This window comes from Dendronephthya gigantea, unplaced genomic scaffold (genome assembly GCF_004324835.1).
Source record: "Dendronephthya gigantea isolate DGI-Jeju-01 unplaced genomic scaffold, DenGig_1.0 000259F, whole genome shotgun sequence".
Lineage (NCBI taxonomy): Eukaryota > Metazoa > Cnidaria > Anthozoa > Malacalcyonacea > Nephtheidae > Dendronephthya > Dendronephthya gigantea.
The window spans coordinates 45,661-62,533 of record NW_021163269.1 but is presented as its reverse complement, the minus strand read 5'-3'; the positions used below and the strand labels follow the sequence as shown (position 1 = coordinate 62,533).

General features: G+C 39.1%; 3 protein-coding genes across 3 annotated transcripts; all 3 read right to left on the bottom strand.

The window, feature by feature from the left end:
• Positions 1–3,423: 3,423 nt before the first annotated feature.
• LOC114540991 (rootletin-like) lies at positions 3,424–11,341 on the bottom strand. Its single transcript, XM_028560981.1, has 5 exons — positions 9,341–11,341; positions 8,459–8,738; positions 6,658–6,894; positions 6,041–6,246; positions 3,424–5,504 (listed from the first exon to the last, which is right to left on the bottom strand). Exons 1-5 carry the CDS (start codon positions 10,831–10,833, stop codon positions 3,428–3,430), a joined length of 4,293 nt encoding a protein of 1,430 aa, XP_028416782.1. The 5' UTR covers positions 10,834–11,341; the 3' UTR covers positions 3,424–3,427.
• A 648-nt stretch (positions 11,342–11,989) lies between these two features.
• On the bottom strand, positions 11,990–12,385 carry LOC114540986 (amelogenin-like). The gene has a single exon (XM_028560977.1). It carries the CDS (start codon positions 12,383–12,385, stop codon positions 11,990–11,992), a length of 396 nt encoding a protein of 131 aa, XP_028416778.1.
• A 1,164-nt stretch (positions 12,386–13,549) lies between these two features.
• Positions 13,550–15,077, bottom strand: LOC114540985. The gene is made up of 2 exons (XM_028560976.1): positions 15,073–15,077; positions 13,550–15,010 (listed from the first exon to the last, which is right to left on the bottom strand). The coding sequence occupies exons 1-2, from the start codon at positions 15,075–15,077 to the stop codon at positions 13,582–13,584; spliced, it is 1,434 nt and encodes a 477-aa protein (XP_028416777.1). The 3' UTR covers positions 13,550–13,581.
• Between the last annotated feature and the right edge of the window lie 1,796 nt (positions 15,078–16,873).

The window sequence follows — 16,873 nt, the reverse complement described above, 5'->3', positions numbered from 1 at the left end:
AAACATAAACTAAATTAACTTTGTTTACACTAAGATAGTCCTGTCAATTCTAAGGTCCATTTAGGATCATCTCTTATTAATGCAGTTCAAAACTGTTCCTCTTATTGAGGTAAGGATCATCTCTTATTGATCCAGTGTTACTATAGCAGGTAACCTAAACTAAACAAAGACTAGATAGATCTATCAATTCTAAACTATTCTTCCTACATGTCCGTTAAGGATCATATTTTATTGACCCAATTCAGTCGACTGAAATCGTTTCACATCTAAAACTAACCTTCTCCACATTCAAAGAAGACATATCACTTTCAACCAAATTTAACTTCTCCACAGCGCTGGTCTTCTCCTTGTGAGCTTGATCCAATTTCTCCGCCATATCATCGTTCTCGCGACGAAGTTTTCTCACCAAACTGTCCTTGTTATCTGCCGTTTCTTTCATCTCGTTATATTGTCTCTGCATGAGGTCCATAGATCTTCTCGATGCGTCCAACTCTTCTTGAAAACGGCCGAGTTCGATATCTTTATCGTGAAGTTTACCTTCGAAGTCGCTCGTCAACTTCCCGTTCTCGAACATCTCGAAACTCGAACTGCTTTGGCGGACGTCACCATTTACCCTCAGCTCCTCGCGAAGTTGACGAATAAATGTATCCTGAAATATTCAGAAGCATTCGTCATGAATCTCGGCGGGGTTTTGCATGCAACAGATGGTCGTTAACAAGTTGTTATCAGGGAAAAGAAGAAGTCTAAGTTTTAGGTGTACCAGTCTTAGATTAAAAGCCAGGTAATTATAAGCAGATATTCGCAGAGTGCGTCTGTCTTAATATAAACAGAAAGCAAATAAGGCGTTTAGAATACTGGACTTATTTATATCAATATATTTTCTCAGGATACCGACATCAGCGTAGCGTTTTTCAATACTCAGGCCTCAGGGACCTGTTCTGGGTTTTCGTTAGGTATTAATGTAAAATAACAAAACAGTATATCTAGAAATATAGTACAGTACGGCACATGTGACAATACAATTATTATACAATATACGATGCAATATACGGTATTACACGATTCCATGAAATAAATTTCAAAAACTCTTTAAAATAATGTATTATATTACCCAATAAGCAACAGCCAGCCCATCTTTTAAACTAGGAAAAACTTACGAAGTTATACCTAAAGCATTACTTCTCAGGAAACAAACTGTATGTGAATCCTTATTAAATTCGAACTACACGATTCTTATTGGCCAATTCTGCCACTAACGAAGAGTTGCAAGTTAACTAACTCTTAATACAAGCGACCTTTGGTATTTGAATACCATATTGACAACTAGAAGCTGGCTTATGCAGAGGAATTTGGCTCAGGCCTATGGTTCCTGAGGCACTGCAACTCGCACGTCCTACTTTGGTGATGAAGTTTCCGTGCGACGTGAATGGTTTACGAAATTATCGCTGCGATAAACAGTCTAAGTTCATAACGTTTTTCCTGTGCTAACCTTTCCTTCCAGAGTGGCTTGCATTTCCAACATCTCCAGGTCGGATCTTGCACCGGGATTTGAACTGCCTGTTGCTCCGAGTTCGCTTTCCATCCTTCAAAATCCACAAATGCAACTTGGACAAAAGCTCTTCGATGGAATCTCGCAACAACAAACGTCTTGTAACTTGTATCCACACAAACGCGGAATGTGTATGGGCTTTTCTGTATCAGAACTCAGGAATTATCTTGCTATCACTGTACTCGTTTCAAAAAGAGCCAAAACAAAGCGATTTTCGGTGCAATACAGCAGTTTTCAACCGTTCTTCGGCAGCTGGGAATGACAAAAACCATCTTGCGCACACAACATTGTTGAAACCTTGCAATATGAAATATTTGACGGCTAGACTGACCAAAAGCGTCTCTGGTTTTGACGGCGGGGTGAAATTTGTTTGTTTTCGTTCCTCGTCGAATGGGAGGCCATTAGTTGAGATAAGTTTAGCAGCGGCAAGCCTTAAATGGAATAGAAGAGAGTAAACTACCTGTTGATGGAAACTTTGAAGTAAAATATGCGTGAAAGTTGTCTCGGGCACCTGTTGCAAGGCTGTTTTGAGCTGTCAAAACATTATTTCGGCTGTACTTGAAAACTACCACAATTTCTCATCCTGAAGAGGACTACACGAAAAGAAATTCGATGTGTTATTTTTTAGTAACTTCTACTTGAGAACTAGTGAAGCAAAATTGTCGTAAAAACGACGATATGCAAGAATCTTTGACACGAAAATTATCTGGCGCTATACGAAGTATTTGATACACTCAGTCTTCCCACAAGCCACCACGCGTGTTTTCTGTTCGAGGCAGAAATTGGCTTCGGTTTCAACCCCGCGGCATAGTTCTCCAGACCACAAAGTAGAAGAATGTCAATGAGCTATAGTAATTATCACGCTTTCTCAGTTTCACTCGAAGTGAAAATATTTACCAATCTTATTAAATCAACAAATTGTCTTCAGAATTCAAACTCACAAACGCTGTTAATTGTCCGTCGCTTTTTATTCTGTCTCAAAGATGTAAAAAATCATTTCTACATTACATATAGTCGTAGAGAAACATACTCCAAACCGTACAACATCTCTTCCATCGCGTCGTCTGTGTTCAAAGATAAAGCGAGGCCTAATTTGTGATTTCCTCGCAACAGACTTTGTTATTTTTGTATGCTAATTTTTGTATAAAAACGAAGATTATATATGTAGAAATCAGACGCGTCAAAACATTAAAATTGATCACTGTAATTATGTACTTCACAATATCACGATGAATATCGCTTTTGCGTCGTTGAATTGTGGGGAAATGATTCTAGGAAAAACCGTTAACATTGCGTATTTGTTATGTCAAAAGTGAAAATGCACCAAAACTGCTTCAATATAATAATCTATTTTTCATTTCTCGTATTGCAGCTGTCGTTTTACTGATAACAAAATGAATACGATAGTTTCCGCTGTTTCGCTTTTTATACAAAAACTTTAAAATATGATAAAAATCCACTTAATTGTTACATTTGAAACGTCCGAATAATTGCGGGTTTGACCTACTGTGAATCATTGAGCGTACTAACTGAAATATAGTTTGTTATATAAAGATATTCGGGTTTGAACTATTCGTTTTAAAGTTGTCCTATTGTTCTGTCTGTCTGCATGATTCAATAAACAAAAAGGCCGTTTACATAACACTACAAATCTGTCATAACATTTCGTTTTTTTGGGTGGAACATAATCAATTTTAAACGATGAAAGAACACTTTACAAGGTTAAGAATGACTTTTATTATGCCAGGTAGTACGAGAAAGATCCCCAGGTAATTTAGCGAGTGCAAAACAGCTGTGCAGATTCTAGTTTTTCAATCCAACTCGTGACTCTATTTCAAGCACAAAATCTTATATTGCAATGAAAAGATAATGCTAGTTCTAGGATTCTGTGTAATTTCTAGTAATTCCAAGCGCTTGCCTAAGCCACTCTATCTCAGTCTTCATAATAAGACTGCTAAGTTTTAATTCTCTCAACTCTTGGTTTTTGCGTTCCAAATTCCTGGAATATTCGTCAACGAAGTTCCTATAATCTTCGCAATTTTTATCCAATTTCTCGTTCTCGCTTCGACATTCTCGTAATTCTTCTCTAGTGTCTTCCAATTCCTGGAAAATCTTATCATCCTGGTCTCTACGTTGGCTTGTGACAATCTCTATCAGTTTTGCTTTTAGGTTTTCGACATTTTCGCTGCAGTGAAAGCATGTTTTGGGAGGAGGAGGTATTCCTTCCGCATAGTCTCCAGCGAATTCAAATATGGAATTGCTATCATCTGCGTTTGTTGAGAATGATTCTGAGGGGTCGTTTTTACTCCGAGCTAAGCTCTGTATATTCACATTGTCTGTTGATACAGGGTGAAAAATATCTTCGTCTTCCAAAAGCGTTGTATTACGTTTCACAGCCGAGCGATCAATGTAATCACCAGATTCGTCAATGCATTCACCAATTTCATCACCATATTCTTCACCTTGATCACCCACTTCACCATTACACTCACCAAGTGCTGTTTCTGATGCAGGATGATCTGTGTCTTCGGATACTTCATGTAAATCATTCTCTTCTGCGTACTCACCTTCCTCTTCCTCTTCCTCTTCTTCTTCGTGTATGACAAGAAAATTCCCGTTGAAATCTTTTCCGACAACAATTTTGGGTATCTGAAAATGTTGATCACGAGAAAACATCGATGGATGGTTTAATTCATTATCATGATTATACCCATATTGGTTATCCCCAGATTGTTCACCATTTTTACCACTTTTATCACCATATACACCAACTTTATCCCGATGCTCACCAGAGATTCCTCGAACTTCATTACCATGCTGTGGCATATCACTTTCAAGAACAAGGGATCGGTATAGATTCACTACATTAACTCTATCCTCATCTTCTTCCCGTGTCTTTTCACTGTTGTCCTCGTTCATCAACCGTTCACCATGATCACCCCCATCAATCTCCTCTCCTTCTGAAATCTCTTCAACGGATTCCAACCCAACCCCACGAACATCCGTCGCACCAGTCCCTTGGTGCTCACTACCTTTGAGATTCAAATCTCTATGTAAACCATTAAACTCTGGGTCGGATCGTATGGAATATTGACTTGATAGCCGTGGACTCACGTGAATACTTTTCCAACTTTCGTCCAAATTCTCGACTGTATTTGCAGCTACACCACTTGTAGTATTCGCTTCTGCCTTGCTCGTAGAGTTGCTTTCTTCCTTTCTCTGATCATTTGATGCCTCATCTCCTTGTTCAAGAGACGGATCATGAGGTAATTCATCATCTTCAAGTTTTGAAGCACCCAAGCCATCGACCACATCTTTGCCAGTGGAATCTCCTGCGGAAAAATCGATTTCAGAACAATCCTCCAAGCTATCCTCGCCCAGCGTCCCTAGAGAACCAAATTCGTGTCTACTAAGGCGCTGAAGATTCTCAAACTGATCATCAGCAAGCTCAAGGCTATCCTTCAACGAATGTTTCTTGCGATGTTTCATCTCATCAATGCTCAGCTTATTCACTAATCTTTCCACTTCGTCTTGTTTTCCCTCCAAGGAAGAGTCGACCAGATCGAAACTACCTTTCAGAACTCTCTGCCACTTCACTTGCTTGCAGTTTCGACAGAGATCTTTCTGTAGTTCCATACTGTTCCATGAGTTTCCTCCCAAACTACCAGCCAGCACTTCTGGGCTGGAACTGAGCTCGTATGCTTTCCTTTTATACTCGTCCAATTCCTCTTGAAGTTCCGCCACAGTGCTCTTATTCTTTTTAATAATCTTGTGTAGTTTCGCAAGGACTTCGGTTATCGAATTAAACTCTTCATGATATTCCTCTTCGGAAAGAATCAACATATCTGAAGCCCAGGATTTCATTTCAGAGCACTGTTGATCGATTTTCCTTCGAAGATCATCATTGACCTTTTCGAGCTCCTCATTTTTCGATTCCATCTCAGCAAGCTCGTTCCTAAAGATGAAAATAGTCATTCAGAGTTGGCACTTGAAATAGTTTAATGTTTCACAGTTCCAGTGAACTGACGCGTCTTTGTCTGATTCAATTCATTTCTAACGTATGGAAAATAGTCTGATGTGTCTAGTCTAGTGATAGAAGCAAACCGAATTTACTTTCATTGGTTTGCTGCCTATACATTACAAGCTACAAAACATCTACAGTCTACAAAAACACATTCGTGAAAAGTAATCTGAATCCGAGGAAATTGGAGTGTGGTGCGTGGGGGGGGGCAGGGTTCACAGGATGGGGGGGAGGGCGACACCCGTCAGACAAACATATGACAACGTGTTACCCTTAGTCTTGTGGTCTTGGAGAAAAAAACCTGTAGTTAGTTGGCTTTATAGATCTTCAACATCCTGAAAAATCCCCAGGGTGGCCCTGCTTGATTCTGTGTTGTGCTAACTACTGCTGCATATGATGAAGGGAATCAACGCTACCATCGTTTGCTGTTACGTAATTCCAACTTAAAATATATACTTCGCAATCCATACCTGGCGCTTTCCTCTACACATAAAAATGTCTGGCTTTGACGTCTCAGTTGAGCGCTCAGATCTTTTTGAAAACTTTCTTTCAAATAGCAAACGTCGTCTTCGCCTTGTTCCTTCTCGAATTCAACTTCAGATTCAAGAAATTTGTTTCTCTGCTGTAGTTTCTCTATTTCATTTTGAAGCTGCATTACACATTCTCTGTTCTTTTCCTAAAATAAAAAAAATCTGATTCATTTCACACGAAATTTTTCTAGAGGTCCAGTAAGGATCATCTCTTATTGATCCAGTGTTACTACAGGAGGAAACCTAAACTAAACTAACTTTATTTATACTGGATAGCTCTATCAGTTCTAAACTGTTCTTCCTAGAGGTCTAGTAAGGATCATCTCTTATTGATCCAGTCGTTTTATAGAGTTTGAAAAAATTCTGCAGTATGACGTAGTTTGCCAATCAGGAGCATCCTTTGTCCACAAACTGCGTCACAAAGAAGACTTCCAATAAAGGTCTGCAGGAAGAGTAACCTAAACGAATTTCCACTGGATAGCTCTATACGAGTTCTAGATTGTTCTTCCTAAAAGCCCATCTTAATAGATCATCTAAACATGGATTAAATTACTTACATCCTCCCTTTCCAGTTCTTCCAAAGTTCCGTGTAAATCGTTTGTATCTTGTTTATGTTTTTTTATCCAATGTTGGATCTCCGCGTCCTTCTCTTTACAAATGAACTGGAATTTCGTGTATAGCTCTTCCAAGAGTTTCGCGACCAGTTTCTTGTCTATGTATCCGTTTAAGGCCTCGTTATCGCTCTCAAATTCATCAACGTGTCTTAGCAGCTGCGTAAAGTCCTCGTCGAATGTCTAAAGATAGATCAGAGATCTGTCTGTCCATAGTTATTACAATAGGGAGATTTAGCATGAGGACGTGAACGTCAAAGACGACGTGAAAATGGCGAGTAAATGGCGTGGCATGTCCATATTTGGGCGCATCACACCATTTATTCGCCATTTTCACGTCGTCTTTGACGTTCACGTCCTCGTGCTAAATCGCCCTGATAACTATGTTCTGTCGGTTCTTTTTAGCAGTAGGGAGCTTTAGCAGCGACTACAAGTACGAGATTCGTCACTTTCGCGCGTTGTTTGCTTACGCCATCAACCAAAACTCGTAGTCGTCGGACTACGTCGGACTTCGTCGGACTACGTCGGACTACGTAGTCGTCGGACTTTCAAGTACGAAATTTATCAAAAAACACAGAATGGACATTATACCAGAAGCCTTACTCTTTGCATTTTGCTAATGTTTTCGTGTCCGAAATTTTTCAGAAGCGCACGCGTCATTCTACGCAATTCTACGCCATCCTGCCGGGTGTGTGCAGGAACTTTGTACCCCCATGAAAAAGTTCCTGCACACACCAGGATTGCGTGAGCAAGACACAAATAATTGAATACTAAGCGCCATTATGCTTGCGTGTGTTAATTCGCGTATTTGGCTTGCGTCAGGTGGCGTCACACTCAAAAAATTTCGGACGCCAAATGCAGAGTGAGGCTTCTGGTGTAATGTCTATTCTGTGCTCGAAAGCTCGGCGACTACGAACAAGTTTTGGCTGATGGCGTAAGCAAACAACACGCGAGAATGACGAATCTCGTACTCGTAGTCACTCCTCAAGCTCCCTAATAGGGAGCTTTAGCAGTGACTACGAGTACGACTACGAGTACGACTACGAGTACGAGATTCGTCATTCTCGCGCGTTGTTTGCTTACGCCATCAGTCAAAACTCGTAGTCGCCGGGCATTTGAGTACGAGTTTTTTGATAAACTTCGTACTCGAAAGCCCAACGACTACGAGTTTTGGCTGATGGCGTAAGCAAACAACGCGCGAGAATGACGAATCTCGTACTCGTAGTCGTACTCGTAGTCACTGCTAAAGCTCGCTATAATAGCCTGGGGCCGGTTGTATAAAACTCTTTAACTACATTTTGCATAGTTAAATCCTACAGTTAACTCCGAAATACACGACTCTGATTGGCCAATTCTGTGCTTAACTACAGTTAAAAGTTAACTAGTCCGGCTTTTAGGCAACTGGCCCCTGAACAGTTGAACAAAATGTGTCATACGGATTATATTATGTCAAATACTTGCAATGCATGAATAATTCACGTTTCTTATCGACGCTAATACACCGTTAAAAATGACAGGTCCGGGACATTTAAGTAAATGCAACTAAAAGCATTCCATTAAAATAAAACTACCTGTGACAACACATAGAGATTGTATCTTTTAGACACCGTTTCAAATAGTCAATTAGTTATACCTTTGTTTGTGCAGCATACACAGTACTAAATAAGCTTTTAGATCAACTACAGACATGACAGTTCGCAAATTAGTTTTGATAGAAGCGTATAATTGTCAACTTGTTCATATTTACCTCGTACAAATCGTCGTTTTTTGTACCAATTAGCGAGCCGCTTATAAAATTATCCGACGAGAATTTTCCTTGTCCTACACGTTCGTTGTTCAAAGCGGGTTCATTGTCTGTTAGCGTTGAATCGTTCCTCTCCCCGTCTGATGAAGACATGATGGAGTATCCTGTTCCTTCGTCGACGGAAGATGATAAACTTTTGCCCAATTTTGAACTCCGGTAATTCTCCTTTAATTCTTCCGACGACTTTTCTTCCAGTTCACTGATGTCAAGGCAACTGACGTACCTGAATCATAAAGAGTACAAAATGTTTCAAATTACTTTTTACCTGTTCTTCCTAAAGATTCAGGATCATCTCTTAATGATCCAGCTGCTTACTACAGGAGGAAACCTAAACTAAACCAACTTTATTTATACTGGATAGCTCTATCAGTTCTAAACTGTTCTTCCTAGAGGTCCAGTAAGGATCGTCTCTTATTGATCCAAGTTACTACAGGAGGAAACCTAAACTAAACTAATTTTATTTATACCGGATAGCTCTATCAGTTCTAAACTGTTCTTTCTAAAGGTCCAGTAAGGATCATCTCTTATTAATCCAAGCTTAAGTTATTACAGGAGGAAACCTAAACTAAACTAACTTTATTTATACTGGAAAGCTCTATCAGTTCTAAACTGTTCTTCCAAGAGGTCCAGTAAGGATCATCTCTTATTGATCCAATTGCAAGTTACCGCAGGTGAAAACCTAAACTAAACTAACTTTATTTATACTGGATAGCTCTATCAGTTCTAAACTGTTCTTTCTAGAGGTCCAGTAAGGATCATCTCGTATTGATCCAGTGTTACTACAGGAGGAAACCTAAACTAAACCAAAGTCAGGCTAAACTTTACCTTGTATAATCCTTCTCTTTGATTGTAGCAATCGATGTCTCTAGTTTCACGCTAATACGTTGACAAACTAGGCTGGCTTCCTGATCGGAAAACTTTTCCAAAAGTCCAGCGACAAGCTGATGAACATCGCCAAGCTGTTCAACGTGTGTAGCTTCGAACGTTTGCGCGTCAAAAATGATCTCCCTTAACATCTGAGTCTGTTGTGTCAGCTGTTCGAGAAGTGCATCTCTGGTTAACTGTAGTTCGTTAATCAGAGCTTCACGCTTGCTCGTCTCCTCCGAGTAGATTTCATCTTTTTCCTTTGTATCAGCCTCGACCGCATCTCTGTAGGTAGAGAAACGCTCGAGAATCTCCCTAATCTCAGACTCCTTTGCCGACAAGATGGAGTGAATCTCTTCGTTAAACGAAACCAACTCGTTTATCTCGTTCCCTTGTTTCTGGTTCGACATTTCAATTTCGCTTTTCGTCTCCTCGACCTGAGCGGCCAGGCTCTCAACTAAAAGTTCGGTTCCTTTAATGCTAGATTCCAGCCGTTTAACGTCGTCGTCTGCTTGGGAATCTAATAAATCATCTGTATCACGCTTTTGTATCAACCTATTGAAACGTTCTAGGAGTTCATCGACTTCTGAATTGCTCACTTCCTCGAAAAACGTCCCAAGGAAAGCGTCGTTCAAAGGTTTTCCATTTCCGCTTGAACTAGACAATACGCCGTGTGTCTTTCTAATGCACTCGATATTTTCAAACGATTTTAATAATTCGGTTGGCAGAGTTTTATTGAGATCCGGGCTTTGAAAAGTCAAAATTATGCCAGGATTTTCACTTTTTTCTTCAGTTGAGGATGATTTAAACGATGAACAATGAGAATATTCTGCTGATTCGCATGTATTCAACAACGTGGTATCGTTTTGCGAATGACTAACCGCTTTTAACGAGGCAGACAATGGATCTTCATTGCTTTTCTTTATCGCTTGCTCAATTTCGTTTGTCGATGTTAGATTAGTCGGGTAAATGTCTCGATTTTCCGTGCGAAGTTCTGACGAAATATCAAAGGGTATTTCATTTAGAAATGAACGCGCAATGGCAAAACAGCGATGAACAGGCGACTTGTTTTGTTTCGTATGCTGATTAGAAGCGTCAGCCGACGAATGACTTTGCGAATTCGCAGGGACTAATTTGCTGTAAAACGAATTGTGTACACTGCCACCTGTCCGTCGAGAGGAATAATTTGGAAAATGATCCGAGATATGTTTTTCGTCGATAACCGCAGGACGGGATAACTCGTCCCGGAAAGAATCCGGAAGACTTTGTCGTCTCTCGCGGACGAGATTGTGCTCTTTTTCGAGAAGAAGTCCGATAAAATTCGTCGATTTTGACTTTTGTAGCGGCCCGGGTCCGTCTTTCTTGATATCATTTCGATATTCAAACGAGACACCTGCCGGACATGAATTGCCCCGGAGCCGTTTCGTGTGCTTGTTGTTGTTGTAGAGAGGCATTCGTAAGTACAATTTGACACCGAAATTTCCAACTAAGACAGTTCAGAACTAACTTTCTTCCGAAAGTCCCTACATCAACACGAATTCTACGGTATAGACTAGCAGAGATTAGGCATCAGTCACACAAAAGATCCACACGGAACTTCGGTTATGAAAAATACGGCTCAATTTAAACAAATCTAGTGCTCAAACACCGATTCGCGATGATATTAGAACGCGAATTTTCTCTGCATGAACGGTATCCGGCAAAGCTAAAATATGTTCAAATTAAAATATTATTGTATTTTGATTGTAGTTAGCCATAGCAACACAGTGGGGAATTATAGATTTTCAGCTGCCAAGCAGCGTTGAAGAGCTTTTTGAGAATTTTTGTACAGTCTGATGTCAAAATCGCATGAATAAAATGCACACGTCTACAGTTTATATTGTTCACCGTTCTAATCCAAACGCCAAATCCAGGCAGAGCGATATTTCTTTCGTGAAAGCGATGCCCAAGAAACAAGCCAGAAACAAACACAACCCACGCACACAAGTTATCCTGGAGCAAAAATAATGGTCACGTCTTGCGATTTCCTTCCCAAATTTCGTTCCTCCAGTTGACGAAATGCCCACGGAATAAACGCGTATTATTTTCGTAAATGCAAGACTGCTCTGCAATGCAGCCGTAAATCTATACTAATATACACATACTACTATTTTAATATGCAAACTTAATTTAATATGTACATGAATATTGTGTATATGAATATAGTGCACGCATTCGCACATTAAAAATACAAGGAAATTAGTGTTCTTTCGACAATTTATATAATGTTGTGATATATACTAAATTCACAAGAAATTAAATTCACATTGTGATATGCATATTTGATTTGCAAGAAAATACAAAAGGTATTGCCAATGGCAACGTCATTTGCTTACTCTCCTGCATATAAATCCTTTTGCTGTATTCCATGATTATTATTCATATGACGATAATCGATCGATCGATCGATCAATCAATCAATCAATCAGGATGTTTTCATATTGCTTTAGGTATTCTCCCACAGGAAGGTTAGACACCTTAAGTAACTCTCTGGACAACTTGACCTTGAACACTTCAACAGGGTTTAAACACTGGTACAACAGGTTTGACCAGTTAAACGATGGTGACAGGCTATATGGGTTGGACTGGCACAACAGGTTTGATTGGTTCAACAGTTGCCACTCGTTCAACAGATTTGACCGGTTCAACACATGCGACCGGCTCCACAGGCTTGACTGGCTCAACAGGTTGGACGGGTTCAACAGGTTTTACTTGTTCAACAGGTTTGACTGGTTCGACAGGTTTTACCGGTTCAACTGGTTTCACCGGTTCATCAGATCCAAACGGTACTAAAGATTTGCCTTCAAATGGCTTGTTTAATTGACCTTGTTGTGTGTCGGTAGGCTTGAGAGGATTCTGGACAGCAGAATTTGATTCGTTTAAGAGTTTTGTAATTTCTCGCAACGTTCGTTGGTGCACGGGTAGTGACGGAACACGCCGGTGTTGAAATATTCGTAGCCAAACCATGGCACAGGAAACAACAAATAAAACAAACAAAAATACACGTTCTCGATGAAACATATATATCATGTGCCGCCGGTGACTGTTGTGAAATCGTCGTAAACTGTTGAAAAAAAAGAAATAAGTCTGAGTTCAAGGATAGCAAGGCAAGTAGAAAAGCTCAGCGCCAATGACTGGAATATCGTAACATAAACCGCTATATATTAATATATTATATATATGAATTAGTCATTGTTTATTGTTTATTGTTTACTGTTTACTGTTTACTGTTTACTCGCCTTAATCGTCAACAAAACTGAATGCGACAAAATTATCTTGGCCACAAGCAAGCGCTGAGTGAATTGCTCACCGACGTGGTCGAAACTTCCACTCCAGACCAGTCCTAGCTTTAGATGGATCCACAAAATCTTTGTAATTTCACTAAATTGGGAGCATGTATATATGATTGCCGCAAAGAGTCTAGCCAGAAAGATTTCTGAACGTCTGAAGAACAAAGATCAAAGATAGCTAAGTTGATTCTCGTTCAGACACGTAGACACGCACAGCTTTTATTATTTCATCTTTACAAAATAAACAGGTCATCCAATGATTCGTTTCAGCTGGTAACATATAGCTATTACTAATGACGCAATGCTCTTGTTTTTAAATCTGCAACATTGCCATTGGATAGTCATATACCAAAGTAGCATATGATAATAACATATATATATATATTTTTTTTCTTGCGGTTCGAATTCATATTCTAGCGTTTCCTGCAATCTGATTGGCTACGCGAGCGGTCCGTGAGGCCGTACGGACCGCGCGAGATTTAAAAGCAAAGAGCCAACGCTAAAATATGAATTCGGACTAAAAGAAAAAAAATAAATCTATTATTTACCAGTTTAGTTGGTCTGTATAGGTTAATATTTCCCTCGGTCTCAAAAATGTCCCTCGGCCTGTTTTGAGACCTTGGATTTCCTAGATTTCCCTATACGGACCTCCAATCTGGTAAATAACATATATATATATATATATATATATATATATATATATATATATATATATATATATATATAATATATATTATATATATATATATATATATACTAACCCATAATGCGATATATCTCAATGAAACTAACTAGAAAGTTGATTTAACTCTTGAAATATACTTTTTCACATCGTCTTTGGCGTTCCCGTCCACAATCTAAATCCGTCTATGATCACAGCAAATTCTTAATCCATCTTTTCCCCTGACAGATATGATGTGGTTTCAGGTACGTGGCACCATAATGCGCCGTCAAATATCGGGCCGTGTCATTGGGACAATACGTGGACATTCCTAAGAACCTACACGGTCGCAAAGGTAATACGATGTCTCGCTTTAAATACTTACGTTTATATTCATCGTACACGACCGAGCGGAAATCCTTAACGACGAAGATATCCATGTACACAAAAGGACCTTGAAATAATCTCCCGTGTGGATCGAGGATCGCGCAGTCATCAGTTACTCTTCTCACCACATTTCCTTTGCAGTCTTTTCGAGGTGTGTCGTCTTTTGGGTGGGGGGAATGCCTTTGTAAAAGCAAGTGAACTGTCCCATCGTTTAAGTCGAGAGGTCGACTCGATTCTTCTGGGAAAAGTTTATGATATTCATCTTTGAATATGCACACGTCAATATCGGAGTCATACGGAATGACATCGCCGTTCCGAACAGCACCGAGAAACGATCCAAAAGCGATAAAATATCTCGTGATGTTTCTCCGCTTTGCTATCTCCCTCCAGACGTTGAAAATTATTTTCAATCTTGATCTGTACAAACTAGTTTTGCAGCCTTTTCCGTAGTAAGAATCTTGAGCCTGCTGAAAATGATCTTCTTTGCGTTTCAACATTTTTCTGGCTGTGGAATTTAATTGGGTTTCATGATTATTTGGTGGGAGTTCGATGGTCAATAGTTTGGTTTTGTTTATTATTTGGTGAGGTTCGATGATAGTTTGGTTTTGTTGATTATTTGGTGAGGTTCGATGGTCAGTAGTTCGGTTTTGTTGATTATTTGGTGAGGTTCGATGGTCAATAGTTCGGTTTTGTTGATTATTTGGTGGAGTTCGATGATCAATAGTTTTGTTTTGATGATTAGTTGGTGGAGTTCGGTGATCAATAGTTTGGTTTTGATGATTACTTGGTGGAGTTCGGTGATCAATTGTTTGGTTTTGATGATTAGTTGGTGGAGTTCGGTGATCAATAGTTTGATTTTGATAATTACTTGGTAGAGTTCGGTGATCAATAGTTTGGTTTTGATGATTAGTTGGTGGAGTTCGGTGATCAATAGTTTGGTTTTGATGATTACTTGGTGAAGTTCGGTGATCAATAGTTTGATTTTGTTGATTACTTGGTGGAGTTCGACGATCAATAGTTTGGTTTTGATGATTACTTGGTGGAGTTCGATGATCAATAGTTTGGTTTTGATGATTACTTGGTGGAGTTCGGTAATCAATAGATCCACGTTCGTTACTGATAGGCAGAGTTCGACCATGAATACGAATACTCTGATTATGACTAGGAAATCTTTGATGAACAATCGATTCAATTTCACTATCGTTAATAGATCTACTTCGATGAACAATAGATCTATTTTGATGATCAATAGATCTACGTTGATGATCAAGAGATATACTTTGTTGTATTTTCTCATGAATTAGAGCCTTTATTACGCCATTATTATCAACAGTGGCTAGATTTTGACTATCCACATGTACAGTTAGATTCACGATCAAAATTTTGACCAACAATCTTCGTTCTCTGACGCCATACCATCGTTCCCTTGCCAGCTTTACGATGCGGTTATTAAACCACAGAAGGAGAAACGGTAAAAGTCCAAGAAATACTATGAATAAAAAGACTCTTCTGCGTCGCAAAGCCTTCATTCGGCAGACAGGGCCACGTTTACATAACATAACAAATCGAGTGCTCAACAATGAACGAAAAAAACTTTGAAGTCAGAACAGTTAAATTCTGTTTCTGAAGTTCAAACTCGTACAAACGAGAAAGAAAATCTCTGCAGCTATTTATATAGGTCTAATTTTTTTAAACCCTTTCAAATATTTTTTCCTATCTATAGTACTAGCTAGTTTCCGGCCAACGAAACAAGAAACGTATATAAATTATGAAGCTTGCATTTTATATAAATTCTATACAGAAAAATGAGTTTACCACTGAACCCACAAATTCTTTGTAATTTCATGAAATCGGAAGCATGTATGATTGCCGTAAAGACTCTAGCCAGAAGATTTCCGCTAAACCTCTGAGGAACAAAGATAAGCTATATATATATTCGATTCTAATTGACACGTATATAATAAATGCAAAGCCTTACTTTGTCTTTGCAATTATATAAGCAGGTCATGCAGGGACATTTTTAATTTTATACTGACCGGCGGTACCTCTCATTTCGCCCCCCAAGCAAAGGTCTCTTTTGTCATTGAGTTGCATTCCTCGTTGATTAATCCCTCTGATACCTTGGAAACAAAATTCTTCTACTTCTATTATGGGAAATGCAGATCTTGAAGACAAGAACACCAAAGACAATACAATACAATACAAACAATTTATTTAAACACGGAGGAATATTCAGTTAAAAAATACAACTGGTTTACAAAATTGCCGTGAGAGAGTCGTTATATATATATATATATTAGTAAAATAATCATTTGTAGCTTTCTTAAATTGAGGAAAGAGGGTTAAACTACGCATTTCTTCAGGAAAGCTATTCCATAGCAAAGCCCCGTAGACGACGCGAGGTTGGCGAATACTAAGGGCCCACAGTAATTGGTTTTCACTGTTGTGGTGTCCCTGCCATTCTTGTCCTTGTTTTTTCCAGACGCCTGTTCGACGTCCTGTCATTTGTATTGGCAAAGTTAAATAAATAAATAAATAAATATATGCCGCATTACGCCATTCATTCGCCATTCTACTGTAGATCACGTCGTTTTGACGCTCCCGTTCACAATCTAAATAGGGAGCTTTAGATTTGACTACGGACTCCCGCTACGAGATTCGTCATATTGACGTGATATTCGTGATGCTTTGACTGACGCCAGAGACTCGTAGCCGTCGCTCATTTGACTACGGAATTTTAAGAAAACCTCGTAGTCCTCACTACGTGAATTAAAAAGCAATAAAAGGTTACATTTTCTCGTTTTTTCCAGAAAATATTTTGAAAGAACTGTTGATCATGTGTATAAACTTTGATTACGTGAATTTTTCGAAATAGTAGGCGTAAAATTTCGGAAATATTTGACAGGATAAACATTCGTTCATTATTGTGTTTGCAGAGTTTTAAATAGGTATTCTGTGGTTTTATCATGCCAGCATAGATGGCGTATGCATACAACGATTGTTTCGCGCCACAGTGACGAATCTCGCAGCTGTAGCGGGTGCCGTAGTCGAATCTAAAACTCTCTAATCTGTCTATGATCACAGCAAACGTGGTCTTGCATCGGGCATATTCACAAA